The sequence below is a fragment of the Molothrus aeneus genome, chromosome Z (assembly GCF_037042795.1).
Source record: "Molothrus aeneus isolate 106 chromosome Z, BPBGC_Maene_1.0, whole genome shotgun sequence".
In the NCBI taxonomy this organism is placed as follows: domain Eukaryota; kingdom Metazoa; phylum Chordata; class Aves; order Passeriformes; family Icteridae; genus Molothrus; species Molothrus aeneus.
The window spans coordinates 42,246,765-42,263,934 of NC_089680.1; the positions used below are offsets into that span (position 1 = coordinate 42,246,765).

At 35.2% G+C, this 17,170-nt stretch overlaps 1 protein-coding gene across 1 annotated transcript in view; it reads right to left on the reverse strand.

Annotated features, from left to right (window-relative positions):
- Positions 1-3,857: 3,857 nt before the first annotated feature.
- The window catches only part of UGCG (UDP-glucose ceramide glucosyltransferase), a 36,010-nt gene continuing 22,697 nt past the window's right edge, over positions 3,858-17,170 (reverse strand). Inside the window, exons 2-9 of the mRNA XM_066568863.1 lie at positions 15,174-15,315; positions 11,805-11,907; positions 10,793-10,894; positions 10,292-10,404; positions 8,210-8,388; positions 7,669-7,755; positions 7,059-7,248; positions 3,858-6,304 (exon numbers count right to left, since the gene is read on the reverse strand). Of these exons, the coding sequence (XP_066424960.1) occupies positions 6,134-6,304; positions 7,059-7,248; positions 7,669-7,755; positions 8,210-8,388; positions 10,292-10,404; positions 10,793-10,894; positions 11,805-11,907; positions 15,174-15,315 (1,087 nt within the window). The 3' untranslated portion in view covers positions 3,858-6,133. The remainder of the gene's footprint in view (positions 6,305-7,058; positions 7,249-7,668; positions 7,756-8,209; positions 8,389-10,291; positions 10,405-10,792; positions 10,895-11,804; positions 11,908-15,173; positions 15,316-17,170) is intronic.

Here is a 17,170-nt window from a genome sequence, read left to right on the forward strand (position 1 = left end):
GTGAACTGCAATCCCTGCTGAAATGCTTTCCTCCTTTTCCAGCCATACAACATAACCCTTAAACAGATCATGCTGAAAGCCCCATAAAATTCATGGAAACAGGCTTATTCTAGATATCTAGCCTTCAGGAATATCTCAGAGGTCTCCAGCCTCTGTCTGAGCAAGAACTCTTAAAATTTAAGAATCTTTCTAAAGTTTCACCTCTTTTATTCTTCCTTGTTATCTAGTATGTTGCAAAGGTGGCCAGATTCGCCCGTACTTCATTCTGGAGCATTAATCACAAGCAAATTTAACACTGCGTTCACCAGTTCCACCTCTTATTGCTGTTATTTCTCCGTCCCACATGTTTCTCTCCTTGGGAAAACTCTTTTATAAAGACCCTCAGGAACAACAGTTGCCCCAAAAGGGAGGAAGCCAATAAAACTGAACAATAAGGAGGCAAGTGACAAAAGTATGTGCCTTGCCTTGCTCAGATTTGGGGGGCTGCCAGCTAAGGAAGCAGAGTTTCTGAATTCTTAGTGGAAGATGCAAAAGCCTAGATGGATAAAATATTGTTCAGGCTTATAAGTAAAAAGTCTAGGAAGAAAATTACAGGTTTTGAGCTTTCCTCTGTCTGCTTACTGAGACGTGAAATGGAACTGGATATTAGACCCATTGGCTCATGATTTATTTAACTTTGTGCTGCTGGCCTTTTATACTAGCAAATCATTAATTTACCTGCATGGTCCACTTACAGAAAGAATAGGTTTGTCAAATTCAAGACTTCTTACAAGGTTTTATTTTGGCATTAGTACATATCCATATATAAAGTTCATACATAAACATACATGCACCTATACCTTTATGTATGTAATGTGTATACATGCAATAGAAAACCAAAAATTGTATGTACAGATTCCCCCAAAGGCTTCATAGTTTCTATTTTCTCATTTCTATAGGGTTAGGGAGTCACTTTTGAATGTCTTACTGTATTTTACATATGTACTTTACAGGCCTGTGTTTGTCTCATCACCTCTTCCAGTGTTTTGGTATCAGAGAACAGGTGAAGTTATTGCCACCAAAAATAAGTTACTGTTCAACATATAAAAATACACTCTTCCAGGCATCAGGCAAGCCTTGAAAGAAGAAAAGCAATTCATCATACAGTAAAGGCAGGGGGAGGGCTAGCAGAGCTTTAAATTGGCTTTAGCTCACTTCCACCCTGAGAGCAGATCTAAGTTTAACACAGGCCCAGAGGATGCAAAGACAAAGTCAAGAATAATAATTCACTTCATGCCAAAGCCCCGTGAAGAGATTTCTTTTGACAGCTCCTGCTTTGTGCTCCCTGTGAATTTACTGGCTTCCTGCACAGGGATATGAGCCTGACCTCTCCCATTCACCCACAAACTGGCTACATATAAAATGGCTGTTAATTCCAGCTGGCACATGGGCTTTTGGCTGAGGCCCTTCCTTCCTGTCTGAAACTGGGAAAAAAAGTGTTGGGGGAATGTGTGGGAGGGATGAGACAGAAAGAAGCAGCAATCCATAAACTTCTCCCTAGTCTGCATTTCTTAATTGAGCCTCTGCAGTCACACCAACAATTAGGGAAAAATCATTAGATCTGATTCAGCTCATAAAAAAAAGCATATTCTCCCCAGAAGCACAAATCACACATAAGCAGAAGTCCACTCTTGATCTGATGAGAATTCAAGAAATAAAGCATTCAAAATGCTGTGTTGGAAAGCATTGAAAATACCTTACTTTTTGCAGTCTCTTAGGTTACAGGATCAAGCTGGCTAGTTATTTTAACCTCGGCTAAGTGTAAAGATGGGCAGCACAAACATCTTCCACTTAAAAGGGTCGTTAGACACTTGTCCTTTCAGATGGACCCTGCAGAGCTTCAGCATAGTTAGAACTTTTACAGGACACTAATCTAGAACTGCCATTGAAAAGGAAGCCCACTGGTCACAACCTTGCAAGATTATAGCTGGACATCAGCAAAGCCTTAGGATCCACAAGACTGGTTGGTATGCTTACACTTAATGTTGGATTTGTAGGGAAAACTGGACACTTATCACAGGTAAGACTTAAAATTGAAAACAGCCACCAGTCCTTAGAAACTTCTACAAAGAAACATTTAGGGACCTGCCAAATAAACAAAAGCAGAATGTGGTGAATTTAGCCATAAAAATTATAATTTGTTCTCAATTGTGTGATAGCTGACAATTGAAATTCGTTTGTGCAGTGCAGAAGAGCTAACAACCTTTTAAGTAGTCCAACTCTAAAGGCTCAGAATCAATAGGATGCACAAAGTCAGCAGGATTTGGCTCTGTGGTTGGTGGTTTCCTTGGTTGTGCTGGTTTTTGGTTTGGTTTTGTTCATTTGTGGGAGTTTCTTGTTTGTCTGTTGTGTTTTTGGTTGGTTTGTTTTTATGATTTTTTTTTGTTAAAGCACATCCCAGGACCCCGATTTCAATTACAGTACATTTTTACAACACTAACATAAGAATCTTTCTATAGTCTCCAAAACCAACATAAAAAGCAGAGATGACTTTGTGGAGGGAAATTCTCATCTCCCCAGATAACTGCATTATAACACTAAGTACTGCCTTTGACACAGATTTAGTTTAGGAGATAAGAAAAAACCTTATGTAAACCTGTGCATTCACTCTGAATATCCAAGTAGTAAACCATTCAGAATAATCTGATCATAAGTTCAAAACTAACATTCTCAGACTCAAAAGATGGATTAAATTTGAAATTATTGCCATTCTATACAGTGCCATTCTCTCTTCTAAGTGTTATTTATGCAAGTATAAACACTGTAAAAGCAGAAACGTTTTTGTGTAACTATTAAACACTATTAAAAGTATATCTATTGCTATATTAAATTTTAATCTTCCTCAGCCTCAACAGCTATCATCAGTATCAGTGCTGTTGGGGAACCAGTTGAATCCAAGAACACCTGGAGCTCAAACTCACCCTAAATTTAGATGATCAGAAATTAGGTGTGAGGCTTAAAAGCTTTTAAGATGAATGAAACAGCTTCCAGAAGTGATTTGTGAAAACAGGTGGTTAGAGACAAGCTTTTCCAGCTGTCAAAACAGACTTGAGAGGAAATGTAGGTAGGCAGCATTCAGCAGGAAACAGGAGAGTGGCAAAAGGAATTCAAGGGAGAAAGACTTCAACTGAAAGTACAGAATAAAACAACAACATTATTTTAACAGTAGGCAGGAAAGTAATGAAATGACTGAGGGAAGAGGATTTAAGTATTGTGCTTTGTGGCTGCAAATGTACTGAGCACAAAATGCACTTGGGAACATTAAAGTTTCTATAAATAGTTTTCAAATGATTCCAGCAGTGTTTGTTTACACCATGCATGCAGGATTCCAACAACCCTTTCATAAACACAGTCTCTTACTAAGTTTCACATGATGTTCATAAAGGGTAGGGAAGAGACAAAAAAAGCCAAGTGGGATGGCAGAGCAAGTTCAGAGTGCTTTCAAGTTAGTGTACCTGAAAGCAAAGGATCAACATTATTTCTCAATGTCAACATGTTCTGTGGCAAAAGCTATCACCTCTAAAATCTGAATCTAAGCTAGTTACAATAGATATGGAACTATGCTGTTCACTTGTAAAATTTTTGTACACTGAAGCTACTCTAAAAAATTAAGAATAACTCAAAATCAGTTTAGCCCATTTGAGTTAATTTCAGTCCAATATAAAATCCAAAAGAGATGATGTAGTTGCAAAAACCTTTAAAGACACATCCCTTTACTGCTGTGAAGATTAATTAGAAATATAATCTAACAAAACTGCCATAAATACTTAAATCTGTCCCATTACAGCATCGAAGAAAGGAAAAAAAAGTACTCCATATAGATTGTATTCAAAATTTATTTTTAAATAAACGAAAAAACAATACAATTATTTTAAATAAACAAGGTGTATTCTACACAGCTGTAAATCAACATAACTTTTACATAAGCTGTTTATAACTTTTAAAAGTTCTGTTGCAGCATTGTCTACAACATTTGACACTGTTGGTTTCCATTTCATCATCAACCAAACAATACCCAAATGAAACCATTTGCTTAAGTGAAGCTTTATTTTTCACAGCCAAAGATGGCTCTACTAATACCAAAGCACCTGTTAAACAATTATCCCCACCTAGTTTTTTAAACGGAAGTCTGTTCAGCCTTTTTTTTGGTTCTGTTCCATTGCCTGCATAGAAATCAGCATAAAGCTAAGTAGCAAGCTAAGCTTCACTTCAGCAGTGCAATGAATGGCATCAAACTTCATGAAACAAATGAAGATACAAACATTGTCAGTAAAACTCAACTATGTCAAAAACAATATTAAAAAAAGAATGTTTTTGTGGGTCACAACTAGACTAGGTTTCAGTGTAAATCCTTCCTCAGGAAAAGTGCTTCTTCCTGATTCACATGAAAAGAATAAAGCATGCATCACAAGCCTTTGTTCATACAGAAATGCCCATTAAAAAAGTTCCATGTTATCATAGGAACAAGGCAAAGAGATATTAAGGTGGATGAAGCATCTTGGCCCAGAGTATGTTTTACAACAAATACCTACACATTACACTTGTGTAGCATATGATGGGTAAGGGATTGGCTCAGTAAGGTAAAAAGTCCATTTTTTATAAATACATGTCATTATTGCTAATATGCTACACATCATCATCATCCAACTTTTAAAGCTGCTTTGTTGACATAACCTTGTAATTAGCAGTTCACTTTCATGGTGACAATATGCTATTCCATATGAAGAAAAGTAAAGCAGCATAAATACAATTATGAAAACAAAAGGCTTATGCAACAGTCTTCTCTAGCTTTGCTATGTTGTTTTTTTTTAATTAAAAATGTTCAAAGAAAACAAGTCCAGTTCACCACAAATTAGAAAATATCACAATGAGGTTGAAAACCAAGTTACAGGGAACAGAGAGAGGAAAACCATGGCATGCATTATAATCTAGTCCTTTTAGTCATACCACTGGAATACAGAAGTCCAATTTAAAGGCTAGACTAACAGGCAAACAGCCAAGAGTAAACTTAGTTTGATATCTAAATTAAGACTACAGTTTTAATCAGTAACAGCAAACTCACCCGGCCCTTTAATATATTCACAATATCTACTGCAATTGAATACTTAATTATGACTAGTATAGGTATGTATGTTCACTTTACAAAGATATTAAATACCTGCATCATGAAATTACATTCTTAAGACATTGTGTAAGAAAATAGCTCATGTGTGAAATGTTTCTGAAATGTATTTCTGCTCCCTACTATGTACCACACACACACCCAACACCCTCCCCCCACCACAAAAGCATTCACTCACAGGGAAAAACAAACACCCCTTAAAAAAGGATGGAAGTACTGAGGGGATCACCTTGGCTAGTTACAGCACAGTGCTTAACAAGGTTCAAGAGACAGAACCAGATCAGACTTGGCCAAAAGATGCCCATAATACATGCTTGACCAGTAAATCCTTCCAACTCATTCTTATCCAACTCAGTCCACTTTTGGTTACTGCAATGATTAAAATATTCCCTATATACATATAAACACAAGACTACAGGTTTACTTTAGTTTGTTTTTGCAAAGCAGTTTAGTCTTTCTATTCATATTGTTCTGCAGCAGCTATAAGAGGTAGGCATAAAACATTTCAGAGCTTCTTTCCCAAGGTCCCATTACTAGCTCAATTTAGTGGAATAAAACAAAAAAGAGCTGTACCTCTGTGATTTTACTAGGTACAGTCTTGTGCAATCCAGCTGGAAAATAGCTATGTGAACCCTAGATTTGCTAGCCTAGCACACCAAGGAGTAAGAAGCTGTTCATATCCCAGAGGATATTTTTTAAAAAAAAGTCTACTGCAGAGCATCTAAATAGAAAGCAGATGTCAGGACCAATTCTCCCTATTTTTATTTGTACATAGAAGGAAGGTACCATTTGGCCAAGACTACAGATGTATTTTCACAGATGCAAGTGCCATGCAAAAATAATTGAAGAACAGATACCAAACATACAAGTAATAAAACTACTGAAGGTAGATCTTCTTGGAAGTATATAAACAACTTATAATACTTTTCTTTCCCCCTTCACTTTCTGACATTCAGAGCTACAAATGTGTGGCTATACATCAATAATTTCTTCTGCAGTGCCTCCACAACGTAACCTGTAGCGCCCTGTCCTCCAGCTAATGGTGGGGTCCCACAAAGCAGATAGGAAAATATAAATTGTCATGGATTCTCTGATGAACCAAGCTACTGCATAATCAAGTTTTGAAAAACACAGAGCACCACCCTAGAAACAATAAAAAGCAAGGTATTTAATCATACTGATAATTCAAGAGAAATTTTAAAGTAACTTAAAACCTTTTAATAATGTTTTATAAAGCTTACTAGGCAGATTTATGTATCAATAGCATCCTTCATTAAAACCCAAGAATATTTTCTTGTTCAAGATACAATTACCCATATTAAATATTTTCTATAGCATTAGAAGAACAAATGCTGTTCACATTTGTGGCATCTTTCTATGTTAAAAGTTTTATAAGGCCTTTCTCCTTGCCCATTATTAACAAAATGAATTTAAAAATGTAGGTATGAGTACACATACACCTCAACAAATATAAGACAAAGTGAAAACTAAAATAAAATAAAATAAAACCTCCTCCCCCCAAAAAAATGAAGTCTCACAAAGCTTCTGCTCTTGTACTGTCAAATGAGCTTAAAATTTCTGCATATGCCCTTGTAGAGCAGATTTGGAACATGAATATTAATTAAGGGGACAGACAAACTTTCTGTCAGAGGCAAGAGCAGAATTTTGTAGAACACAAAATTACAGCATTGTACTTTGTAGAATACAAAAAATAAAACTACTTCTTCCTTTTCATGACACTGTAACTGAAGCTGGAAGACTGAGAAGTAACAGGATTAGATCTGTTATTTCCTGCATGTCAATAGAGTTATTTATGGTTGTAATTAAGATTAGCTTTTTGCTGAAATTAATGGCAGTAAGTAATTTTAGTAACCTCCTGGAAAATAAAATTACATACCTGAACACCTTTTAGTTGAATGTAGTCAAATATAAACCATGCCAAGCAGTGACACATGAAAAATACCATTATATCCCATCTAAACACATGATGAGCTGCCCATCCAATAACTAGACTGGCAACGAAGCACTCTGAGATTGGCTCGCAAATTATTGTGGCAGGCAACATATTAATTCGTAGTTTGGCCCACCTAGAAAAGAAAAACAAATCAGTTTTGACTTTGCATTATTCATTAACTCCTCCTCCTGTGCCCCACCAAATGAGCCATCATAGTATTTTCTAAAACGCTAGTGTAATTTAATTAACACCTCCAAATAAAATACTGCAAAAAACCTCCTTTTAAAAGATGCTATGGATAGCATTTAAAAGGTACTAAGGACAGGGGTGTGTTAATTTTTCTTAATACTTGTAACAGTCATTCTTCTGTGGAAAGTCAGCGCCTCTCTCCCAACACTAATGAAGAAGCATGCATCAAGCTGTGCACTGAACTTTAGCACACTGGGCATTAGATCAAATTCACTTGGAAAATATGTTCCCTCACATCAGGCTGTCCCCACCAAAAGAAGGGAGCAGGGATGGATGGGAGAGGAAATAAAGATCAAAATCTTACCTGATCATTCTGGACTGAAACTGAGAAATAGAATATGAACCAGAGTTTTGCATTGCAACTTGCGTGGCCATTGCAAATTTCCAGCCCCTGAAAAAGGAATTTGTTATAATAAAAATCTGTAAATAACAGATGCAAAAACCAACTAGATAAAAACTGCAATTTCATAGGCTTGAGAAGTTTCTTTGGCATGTGTCCTACTATTACAATGGGTGTAGGCAAAAAAAACTAAAACCATATTTCAACAAGACTCTTCTTTGGAAAAAAACAAACTTAAACCAAGAACTTAAACACAGAACTTAAACCAAGTTCTGAAACTTTTCTCTAAAGGAATTAACAGTGATATGGCTTAATTATTCCTAAAAGCCTTATACTGATAGGACAAAGCACATGTCATTAATATGCTTGCTATATATATGTGAAGCTGATATGAACACTGATACTAACAGTATGTGCTATGTGTTTAAAAAAAACCCAAAAAGCAAACAAAAAGAAAGATTTAAACTACACCTAAAGCAATAAGCTTATTTCAGAGTCATCTTACCGGTCAGCTATCGCTTTGGCCATAAAGTAATCTTCAGCAATATACTGTGCAAAAGCTATCAGTCCTCCAGCCTGGTCCAAGACATCCTTCCTCATCAAGCATGACATTCCTGTTACACACTTAAAGCCAGTTAAGTTGGCTGAAATATATGACCTTGGATGTGAAGTACCAAAATAGACCTGTGAAAAGAACAAAAGGCATTTAAAACTCTGTATTTAAGTACTACAATGACAACTTTGTCCTCTGGAAACATAAGGAGGGTAGAATACACTAGGTGTGGCCAATTACAATGGTGTATTTGGAAAGACCTTTAGTACTATTTAAAAAAACCTACAGTATCACCAGATCTGAGAAATCTATTGGTGATATTGGCTGTATTTTTGCAAATCTATAAGCAGGTTTTAAATTCACATATTGAACTACTGCAGTTCATTTTGTATTTAATTTCTAACTTACTGAAGTTTTTCTCAGGGAATATATGTGTTAAAAATCCATTAAGTAACTGATTAATCACTAAGATTAATGTATTATGTGGTGATAACTGACAGACATGTGAAAATTAACTGCATTCCTGCATACATGTTCTTAGAAACTTACTATATGATTCTACAGAAGCATGGGAGATTTGTTTACTTAGCATGCTTGCAAACAAAAACAATGAAGAAAAAACTCAGATTGTGAGAAAAACTTTTTACAAGATTCAGTACTTGAAGACTAGGAATGACCTACAAAACAGAGGGAATGAGTGCTAGTGCCTCTCATTATTACTTAGTGTAGACTGCCTTCACACTGGTACAGTAAACTTATTCAACAAAAGGTGTGCTCATCTTGCAGTATCTTGGATCAGCAGGCAAAAAGCTCTTCCAGGAATACAGGAGCAGGAGTTGTAATTCTTGCTTTAACAAGTAGCAATACTAGGAAATTTGTGCTATAGACCTCTGCTTTTCTCTTGTAAGAAAAAATTCAGACTTTGTATCATTTAAAAAAAAAGGAAGAAAAGGAAGAAAAAAAATCAGCACAAAAGCATCTCTCACTTAGAGCAATGTCAGAGTAGTGAATTTCACCACACTTTCATCTCTCACATTTCTCTCTTTCATCCCCCTACCAGTTAGCCTTGGGGCCAAAATGCCTTATACATGCCAGCTCCAAATAAAAATGGATTAGATGACATGCCTTGAGACACAAGGAACAAAAAGCCAAACTCAAGCTCTTCTTTCTACCAAAGAGAACTTACTGAGAAAGAGGACAGGGAAGAATAGAACAGAATGAATAATATGAAGATGGTGAATAGGAATCAAACTTTCACTTTCTCTTTCACAATACAATTATTATGAGACATGAAATAACACTATAGAACAAGGGTCTCAGTAAACCAGATATAGATCCTGTAACAAATAGATCTATGCAACTTCCTGGTATAGAAAATTACAGATGTTAAAGATTTATATGGACTCAAAAAATAATGGAAAAGTTAATTTAAGAAATCTGTTCTTACTAAAATGTTTTTATATTAAGGATTAGTAAACATACAAGTCTGGGTCCTGCTCAGGTAGTCTCTCAGCTGAAAATTACAGAACATTGAGGCAGTATTACAGGAAAATAGGATATAAGCCTTGCATTTATTCTACTTTCCATAAAGACTCTGCTTGTAAATCCTGCTGGAAGTAAGATACTGTGTGAGTTAGACTTCACTTAGACTTGTCATGGCCATTTTTGTGTGCTTTTTCAGATATCCAAATAAAATTAATTAGTCCTTTCTGCTAAGCACTAGAAAGCATTCATCAATTCAATTCTTCAGTTTTTTAATAATTTTAAATATAAACTGCAAAACATGTATCTTGTAATCTTTACTGCTCATATTGTAAACCTAAATACTGAATCAACAGACAGAGCACCACAGAAGAACTCTGAAGTACTTAGAAATTGTCCTAGTTACCCTGAGTTGGAAGTGTGACTGCAGCTAAAAAATAACCATTTCATTACTCAAAAAGTACAAGAGGCACAATACAGCTTTCACTCAGCAAGGCTTTGTAAGCAAAAAAGAATAAAACAAGATCCGCCCTCCCACAACACTGCACTCACCTGTTCAAGAGTAGCAGCAAACCCCTGTCTGTCTGCAACATAGGGAAGCCCATGGACCAAGCCCACTTTTTCAGTCATTTGATTGGCCATATCTGTCAGCGTGTCTGGTGTTACTAAGTGACAAATGAAAAAATGACACTTGATGGAGAAACTCTGTCATTAGCAGACTACTGCAGCGAGACACTGATTCTCATTTTATTACCAGCATCAAGAGTACATGTGCTTTGATGCGTCCTATATTATAAAAATGGTTTCACAAAAAAATAATATTAGCGATTAACAATTGTTATGATCAACAACAAATAAAATGGAAACAGCCTGAATTGTATTTTTAAAGGTATTTTCTCCTCTAATTAGAGGCTAATCTTTTATTTCACAAAAACATTTCTTTCCAGACTTTTAACTTTAATTTCTGCTTATAGTCTCAGTTAAATTAGTCTCCAAAATCTGCTTGCTTATGGTGAATAAGCACAGTTTAACAGTTAGCACATACACACCTACCTCTGATTCCACTATCACAAATCCATATGAGATCATATTTGGCAACTTCATAGCCAGGCATTAAGTTATTAATCTTAGGGTTGATGCCAACCTTCTTGCCACCTAAAAAATACAAACATTATAAAAATTAATGTATGGGGAGTTTTTAGAATTGAGACTCAATATCCAAAATATTTAAATATATGAACTGAAGTAAATATTTACCCACTAATTCTTAAAGTCCACTTTTATACAAAATGTCTATATTTTATGTATACCTTCACTTCTATATTTTATACTTGGAAAAATAAAAAGAAAAAATATTCAAATGCTTCCTTAAAATGGCAGTGTAGCGAGATTAATGTAATTAAAGGAGCAGTAGAACTATAAAGCTTATTACTACATTCTTGTAAGGTAAACGTTATTCATCTCTTATTCTTTGAGACTATCATTATGAAGATTGTATTCTACAGTAATTTCAGCAGAAAAATTAAAAAGGAGCAGAATAAAGTGAGACACACTCCTTTACATCCAGCTGACGGACATGGTAAAGTTCTTTTTATATCAGAGAAAAAAAAAACCAATTACATTTTACTACCTTGTTCTAATTCCCCTTTCCTCCGCTAATTCAAAGTGAAGAAAGAGCCACGCAGCCTAAGCAGATTAAAAAGGACTGCTGCAGGACCTCAAGCTCAAATACAGCCACAACTCTGAGTCACTTCCTGCACATTTAGTTCAGTGCAAAGACAGGATTTAAACTGTTGTTTTGGAATTAGGAGATAAAATTGCAGGGAGTTACCCAAACCATTCCTTCTTAAGTTTTTTTGGACTTTTGTCACAGGCTGACTACAAACTTACTTTTTACTGCAAATCAGTGATTAAGCTACAGAAGCAACATGGGCTGAACAAGACAACTATTTATTTAAGTCCATATACATATGGAGTCTACAACTCCAATGCAGAGTACTCCATATGGAGCTGAAGACCTATCATTTTACAAGTCAGAGTCCCACCTTCAAGTTGCACTGCTTACCTATAAACAGTCTAGCATCAACATTTGGGTATTTGCCAAGGAGCTTTTTGCACACATCAATAGCTGGATCATCATGATCTTGTACACAGAGTAGTACTTCATACTAGTAAAAACAAAAATGTATACACTCACATATATATTTACATACATACAGCTAATATCCATACGGTCTATGAAATAAAGCTTAAGAGCGTAGTAAGCTAAAAAAATAAAGAGTGCTGTTATAGAATTAAAAACAAAGGGGTTGTTTTACAGCTAAATGAGTCTAGTTTTTTAATACACAGCCAAGTACTTCTGAAAAAACAACTAAGGCTGTGTCTCAATGAACTCTTTTACTGATGAACATTACTTCTTCTGTTATTGAAGGGTTTCTATTAGTCATGAAATAAGATGTTCTGGTGTACAATGTTAAATTTTTGTTTCCACTTCCATTTTTGCTCACATACGAAATCTTAAATCAAATATTATATTCAATGAAATGACAGCACCTGCAATATTAAAAAATGAGGTTATGACACACTATGACTGCATACCTCTGAACTACATCTTCCATTCCTTTACTTTATAGATACATATGCAGAACAGAGTTGGAAGACAACCCACAGAGACCAGTATATGTACATATGTATACTTAGTTGTACAACAAAGCTCAGGAATATGTATATGTAACATATGTGTATTTTCTTATTAATAGAGTAATGGTTGAAAAGCAAGTGTTAAGGGAAAGCTGTAGATGCTATATGCTTATACAAGCTAGTGATAGTGGGCAAAGAAATAAATCATTCAACATTGAGGCAGCTTCGATAAAGGTACTTCTGCTTTGGCAATGAAGCAAATACTTCTTACCTGATACAACTTTTTTTTTTTCTACCCTGTTAAAATTAGAGCTATTAAAAGCTCCAATAGATAGAATAAAATACAAAAAATGCAAATTTCTGATCAAGATACCCAAAAGCCATTTTGACAGTCTACGACTGAAAAATTCAATCCAACAAGAACCAATTTTCTTGGACATTTGCAGCAGCTGCTGTAAAAAATCAATAAATGGTATTGTTTTACACAAAAGCCTGATCTACTCTAACTCCATTCAGAATACTGAGGAAATTTAACATAATTTAAATGGGAGTTTAAATTTGTTCTAGCACTACAAACCATCAGGCAAATATCTTTACCTCTCAGAATGCAAACTTAAAGTCAATTTTGTTAAGGAGCATGCAGTGTTTGACTTCTACCATCTTACAGCATGGAGAATGGATTTTAAGAGTTGTCTTATTAAGCAGACAGGTCCTCACATCACAACAGAATCTTGACAGCATGAACACCATAGAAATAAATAACTGAAGAAATTATTTTTTTACTGCACATTAAAATTGTGTACAATAAAACTGGTTTTCCAACTCATTATATAATCAATCTTCAATCCACAGCAGCAATGACACTTCTTGCCCATATTCTCCAAGAAATTCAACCAGAAGTAAGCCAGATATTTCAGACTCCAATACTTGAGAAGAGAAAAATTCAAAACAAATGGCCTTTCTATGCAGTAGCAAAGTAAAAAAAAAAAGGCTTATTGACACAAGCATTACCATCCGGTTCATTTGAATTTAACATGAATAGAGAAACTTTTGCACAATTACAATATGCACAGTAGGTGAGAACTCTTCACTTATAAAAATATTATGTTTAAGTCCTGTAGTTTTGAGACAGCATAACTGGATTCCATTCAAGAGAAGAGTATTTCACACCATGTATCACAGAAGAGAATAATTATCACCACAGTTTGAATTCAGCTTCACTGGAAAAAGTTTCAGATTAATCTTCCATAATGATTTTTCACTGCACAGCTGAATTTTGAATACCAGGCAATACTGTTGCTCTAATTTTTGTGGTCATCTCTTAAAGTAGCTCTGGACAGTAACTATAAAAAGTTTTTTCAGACAGTTTGGGGACCTTGCTCATACTGTCTAATCTGTGCTGCAGCAAACTGAAGCATCCACACATGCATTTTCACTCTCCTTGGAAAAAACATGATTATCTACTGTTACCTGAAACTCAGATTTGTGTGTAGTAGCAACATTTTAAAATTATTATCCATATGTTTTCAGAACTAAGGACCAAAACTACCTTTTGTAAAGCAAGATCCAACATTATTTTTTTTAATTATTAAACAAATTTTATATGTAACCAAATGTATCAGATGCATAATGTTTGGATGCTCATTATAGGTCATATAACAGCTTATGATATTGCTGAAGATTCTTTGCACTGTTTGCAATATTGGCATATGCAGCTTGCCTTAAGTATGCTTTAAAATGTGCTTGGCCACACTTTATTGCACTTTGTTGAGCTGAAAGAATTCGTATGTTCATGTCTGAAGCTTTTCAAAAGACTCAAAGCTTCATTACAGAAAAAAATTCCAATTTCTGATTAGTTCCAAGTGATACAGATTTTTATTTGTTTTACCCTGCCTACTTAGGTGCCAGTTTAAGGCTCTCAGAATACACAAACACTGACTGTACAGCTCACACAAACCTTTGACCTTCTACCATTGGAGAAGCAGTGTCAGATGCAGTTTTGAGAAGAACTGAGAAAAGAGCAGTTTTTATGTTAAAGCTAAATTTCAAATTTCAGCAGACACAAATTCAGTAAAAAATGTACTTTTTCCCATCCACAGGAGCATACTTCAAATATTGAATGATACAGCAAACATTTACTTCTTTTAAGCTCTTTAGAGCAAGGAGAGCATCTGACACACTTATCAATTACATTGCTTATTGCTTGTATTACACATTCAAACAGTGTTCAACAGCAAATGTGAGCTTTTCTGAACTATTTGCTTCTCAACACTAACACATGGCTTAGAGAATACCCTACCTACCAACAACTGGTGAGGTACACTATCTCATCACTGAGCAACTCTTCATTAGATGAGCCATCAGTAAGAACCACCAAAAAGTTTCAGGTTATCAGTTAAAGTGCTCTCTATTGGAGGATCTCTTACAGAAAAGTAGTCAACTGAGGAGAATTTCTTGCATCTCAACTAAACTGAGGAGAATTTCCTGTCTCTCAAGTAAGCTCTTGCAGCAGTATGAAACACTTAAATCTATAAACACCACAATACAGCAACATCGATTAAGCAAATCTTAGTGGAGTGTAGAGTATGTTTCACCCTTAAGCCTTGGACATGGTCCTCAATAGACAGCTTTTTAAAAAGGACTATGTTTGTTTGCAACATGTAAAATATGTAATGATACATCTTCTACAGAAGGAAGAACAATCCAAGACAACCAAGCAGTATATCATCCAAGTTCATCATGTGACTTTTTGAGACATAGGAGGAAAAAAAACTACACTAAATAATATACATACTTTAGGATAATCCAGCTCAAAGAAGGTTTCTAGGTTATTGATCAGGTTAGGATCCACGCCTTTTAACGGCTTTAGAAGTGAAACACCAGGAAGCTTGCTATATGGCTGTTTGTCCGTGGCTTTCTTATTGAGGTGGAGGCGTCTGTAATGAGAAACAGCACATAACACCACTTAAGAAAATGCGCTAGAGAAAGCCATTCAAAATACAGTCAAAACTAAGAAAGCTTTGGAGTTAAAATTGCTGCAAAAATAATTAAATCTAGTTGTTGAAAAAACAGCTGTTTTTCTATCCAATAGTTGATGTCAAAGTTGATGTCAACAGCTGATGTCAAAGGCAACCTAAAAAAGCCTTAGCATGACATGTAGTTTCCCTTCAGCTTTATTTAACTTAATAGATATTTCAGATTAATGCATTTTACACGATGCATTTTGAGCAATAGGAATACGACCTTTTTTCAAACTGCAGCAGAGATGAGATTTTTATTCCTTCATGGCATTAAAACTCACAGTATGCAAAAAACGAAGTTCACACTTGAGAATTTTTAAAAGTTTAATACGGGATAAAAAAAAAAAAGTACAAATAACCAGAGCTGGGGTGTTTTTGGCGATGGGCCAGAAAACACACCAGTTAGTGTAAAACAATGTTCTCTATATACTGTTACATTACATACATATTCATGATGCAACGTATACATTAATAATGAGTTTCATTCATTATTCAAACATTCTTGTGATTTTAGATGTTTCAGGGATTTTCCTGCTCAGTTTTTAACCTTTGACTTGTCTGCGTACCATCCTGTTGATTAGATCAATATATTTTATTTCTTCTTGTGGTTTTATTCCCTGATAACAAGGGTCAATAAATTCTCTTTTCTCGGTGTTCTGGCTTTTGCCTGAGTTACGTTGTCTTTCAGATAAGATAGGCCCTGAATGTGGGAAATTCATTATTTTAGACCATTTGCTGAGTTAGTTACACGAAAAAGCACTTTAACATCCTACAGCCTCTATTAGGCTATGGTCTAAGAAATTTTATATACACACATATATATACATATGTGTGTATATATATATATGTATATAACACTACTATTTAAAGAAGCTATATGGTGCCTACATAAACAGAGATTATACTATGCCAAAAGCAGTTAAAAGTAAGTATATATTGTACCATATCAAAATAGTTCGTTCTGATTAATAACAACATGCAAAAGCTAATATATAAATGCAAAAGCCAATATAGTATTGTCATTTATAATATAGTATTATAACAAAATAAGAATAAAAACAAGTGAAAGGCTCAGGTGCTTTTTCTTGCATCAAGTTATGCAAAATTCAGAGCAAACTGAAACAGTGGTAATAGCTGATCCTATTGATCAGTTTGTTAACAACTTCAGGAAAAGATTAAGGATCAATTCACTGTAGCATAAAAATCCTGACACCAGGCTAGGTCAGAACCATAGATAAACTTTTACACACAATTTCAAATAGTTTCCGGTATTTCAGCAATGAATCAGAATCATTTAGGTTTTGAAAAAGACATTTAAGATCATCAAGTCACACTCTAAACCCAGCACTACACCAAGTCCACAGCTAAACCATGTCCCTAACTGCCACAATGAATATTAAAATGTGTTGGCAATAACATCACAAACTCACTAAAATGAATGTTTAATCCTACACTCCTGGGTAAATGAACACAAAATTTAATTCCAAAAGATTGATGGATATTGGAGACTGAATGTTTTAATTTATGGCCTAAATATCTTCATGAAGGACTTTCACTTATATAGTGAAACTGTGTTACAAAAACTGCAGAGAAGACCACCACACCCTGAACAGAGCTTCTGACCCAGGCAGCCAACTGCTCGCTGATGGAGATAAAACACAGTTAAGTTCAGGTCTACGGAGAGAAGAATACATTCACACAGCAATCAAGCGTAGCACCTTCAGGAAGGAGACAGCAGCCCCAAGCCCCCACAGACCCTGGCACCAAAGGG